At 38.5% G+C, this 2,214-nt stretch overlaps 1 protein-coding gene across 1 annotated transcript; it reads right to left on the bottom strand.

Moving 5' to 3' along the window:
- On the bottom strand, window positions 1-1,320 carry LOC130724414 (protein RKD4-like). The gene is made up of 3 exons (XM_057575642.1): window positions 1,295-1,320; window positions 634-1,075; window positions 1-159 (listed from the first exon to the last, which is right to left on the bottom strand). Exons 1-3 carry the CDS (start codon window positions 1,318-1,320, stop codon window positions 1-3), a joined length of 627 nt encoding a protein of 208 aa, XP_057431625.1.
- Between the last annotated feature and the right edge of the window lie 894 nt (window positions 1,321-2,214).

Below are 2,214 nucleotides of genomic sequence, written 5' to 3'. Positions count from 1 at the left end.
TTATTGTGTGTTCTGTTTTCTTCTCTTCCTATTGTAATTAGCTTTAAAACAAGATTGTCTCAGCTTCTGTGTTTCCTCACTCAGCTTCATTCCCGGCATTCTCTCCAACATAATTTTCTGCTTCTCCAACTCGGCAACCTCATCTTCCCGTCCCAATTCCTGCATCACACAACAAATAAAACAATTTCAACCATTCACCAAACAATAACAAACATTAATGAATTAAATGTATGGCTCATGGTATAATTTTGCTCCTGGATTTCATTACCCACCAAAGGCTACAAACTACAAAGTACAAACTAGTACAATCGAATTCTCATTTCCGGTGGAATCATCCTCCTGGTCCTACAATTATTGTCTTTATTTGGTAAGTAAAATTTTGGGTGTCTCGACACCGGTCACCATCACGCGTGTCAGGCCTGCTTCCAAGATCATAAGTCATTTACAAAGATACCTAAAATTGTTCATTAATACAACTCAATCTCACATCGGCAGCAAGAATTGAATATATAATCTTATTATATGAAGTTGTATGATTTGCCATTGAGTTGAATGTTTGTAAATTGACAAACAGAATAAACAAAAGAGGATGTTTGTTTTCATGTCGTTAAGTTAATTGTTTATAGTTTATACCTTGACACTATCGATGACTGACTTCAAGCTCTTGAGTTGTCTGTGTGGCCACCTCATAATATTGAGCTCTCTGCACCTTCTCTTGAGGAGGGTCAACCCAACATTCATTTCCTTCGCCGCCTCTGATATCTTAAGCCCAAAATGCTTCTTTATTTCATTAAAATCCAACACACATGATGAAGGGCTCTTCTTCCTTCTACTGCTACTGGCGGGTTTCTCCTCCTCCTCCTCCTCCTCCTTCTTCTCCTTCTTCTTCGTTCTGCTTCTACTCGCATTACCTTCGCCGCTGCCGGAACCATTGCAATGCACCATTTCAGTTGGAGGGTTGAAATGGTGACTGAAATTTTCAAAATCGTCGAACTGATCTCTGAAGAAATTTCGGTTGCTTTGCTGGTAGGGCAGCTCGAAGAAACTCTCCAATGTCGGCGAAATGTCCATGGTTCTGCAGCATGTACAGCATAAAAAGTTAAAACACTCATCCACATGTAAACAAAACAAAGGGGGAACAGAGTATATTACACAAAACAAGAAAACAGAGTACTGCAACTACCAATCAACCTAGAAATTCGTGAGAGAATGTTCCATTAACAAGAGAATGTGATCTTTGAAGCAAGTTGAAAATTGAAACACAAGAGCGTCAAATTCGGAACCACATTCTTACTTGTCAAGCTCAGTGAAGTAGGCCATGTCAGAGAATGAGGAATAGCAAAGCCAAATTGGGCAAGGGTATGTACTGCTCACACCACCCCACAGGGTTTGAGACTAAAAAAGAAGTAAACTCATGTTGATTATATATTGATTTTTGGAGAGGCTGGCTTCAATGTCCAACTACTTCATAAATGTGCATGCAGACATTAATGTTCAAACTTCAGAGCAATGAAGGCCATTGTTTGAAAATGGGTTCAAGTTCCTTTTATTTCCAATTTTTCATAAGAAATGAGGCTGATATTTGTTGTTTAACGGATAAGGTATTTATTTTGATTGGACTGATTAGACGTTTTAGCATAGAGTTAAATGCTCACTGCATTGTGTCTTTTAGCTCTCCTTCAATGTAAGAGGCAAAATAAAACATGGAAGAATGTAAGTAAAGAACTTACACTAGCACTGCTTCAATGTAAGTGAAGAACTAACATTATTTGGCAGATATTTTATTGGTAGCAGCAAATCCAATTTAAGACGGATATAGTGTGGTGAACTAGATAGAGTGACCATTTTTTGTTCTTCAACTCATTTTGGTAGTAGCAAATCCATACTAATTCCCTCATTTTACCCATTTCATCAACTCTCTTCACGCTTTACCAATTCCCCATCCAACATGCATCAACCCTATATTCTCTCTTCACCCTCACTCACTCATTTGTTCCTTTGTTCCTCACCATTGTTTGTTTCCCTATTCTCCTTCTCTCCACCCCAAGATGGATGGCGGTATGTGGTGATCCCTGTATTATATAGTTATGATATCCACGAGCACATTGTAAGAGTTTAATGTGCGTAGGGATTGAATAACTCATCTTTCGGGACTAAAGAAGAGGAGCGGCCCCATTGTAATTTTGAAGACCAGACTAATTATTATTTTGAAGA

This window comes from Lotus japonicus, chromosome 1 (assembly GCF_012489685.1).
Source record: "Lotus japonicus ecotype B-129 chromosome 1, LjGifu_v1.2".
NCBI classification, from domain to species: domain Eukaryota; kingdom Viridiplantae; phylum Streptophyta; class Magnoliopsida; order Fabales; family Fabaceae; genus Lotus; species Lotus japonicus.
This window is presented reverse-complemented; position numbering and strand designations above follow the sequence as displayed.

What these genes read in the sequence shown, in the direction of transcription:
- LOC130724414 (XM_057575642.1), bottom strand. Translation starts at nt 1,320, where the DNA reads ATGGCCTACTTCACTGAGCTTGACAA. An exon ending in TACTTCACTGAGCTTGACAA is followed by an intron (nt 1,076 to 1,294) that starts GTAAGAATGTGG and finishes TACATGCTGCAG; the next exon opens with AACCATGGACATTTCGCCGA. An exon ending in CAGTCATCGATAGTGTCAAG is followed by an intron (nt 160 to 633) that starts GTATAAACTATA and finishes TGTGTGATGCAG; the next exon opens with GAATTGGGACGGGAAGATGA.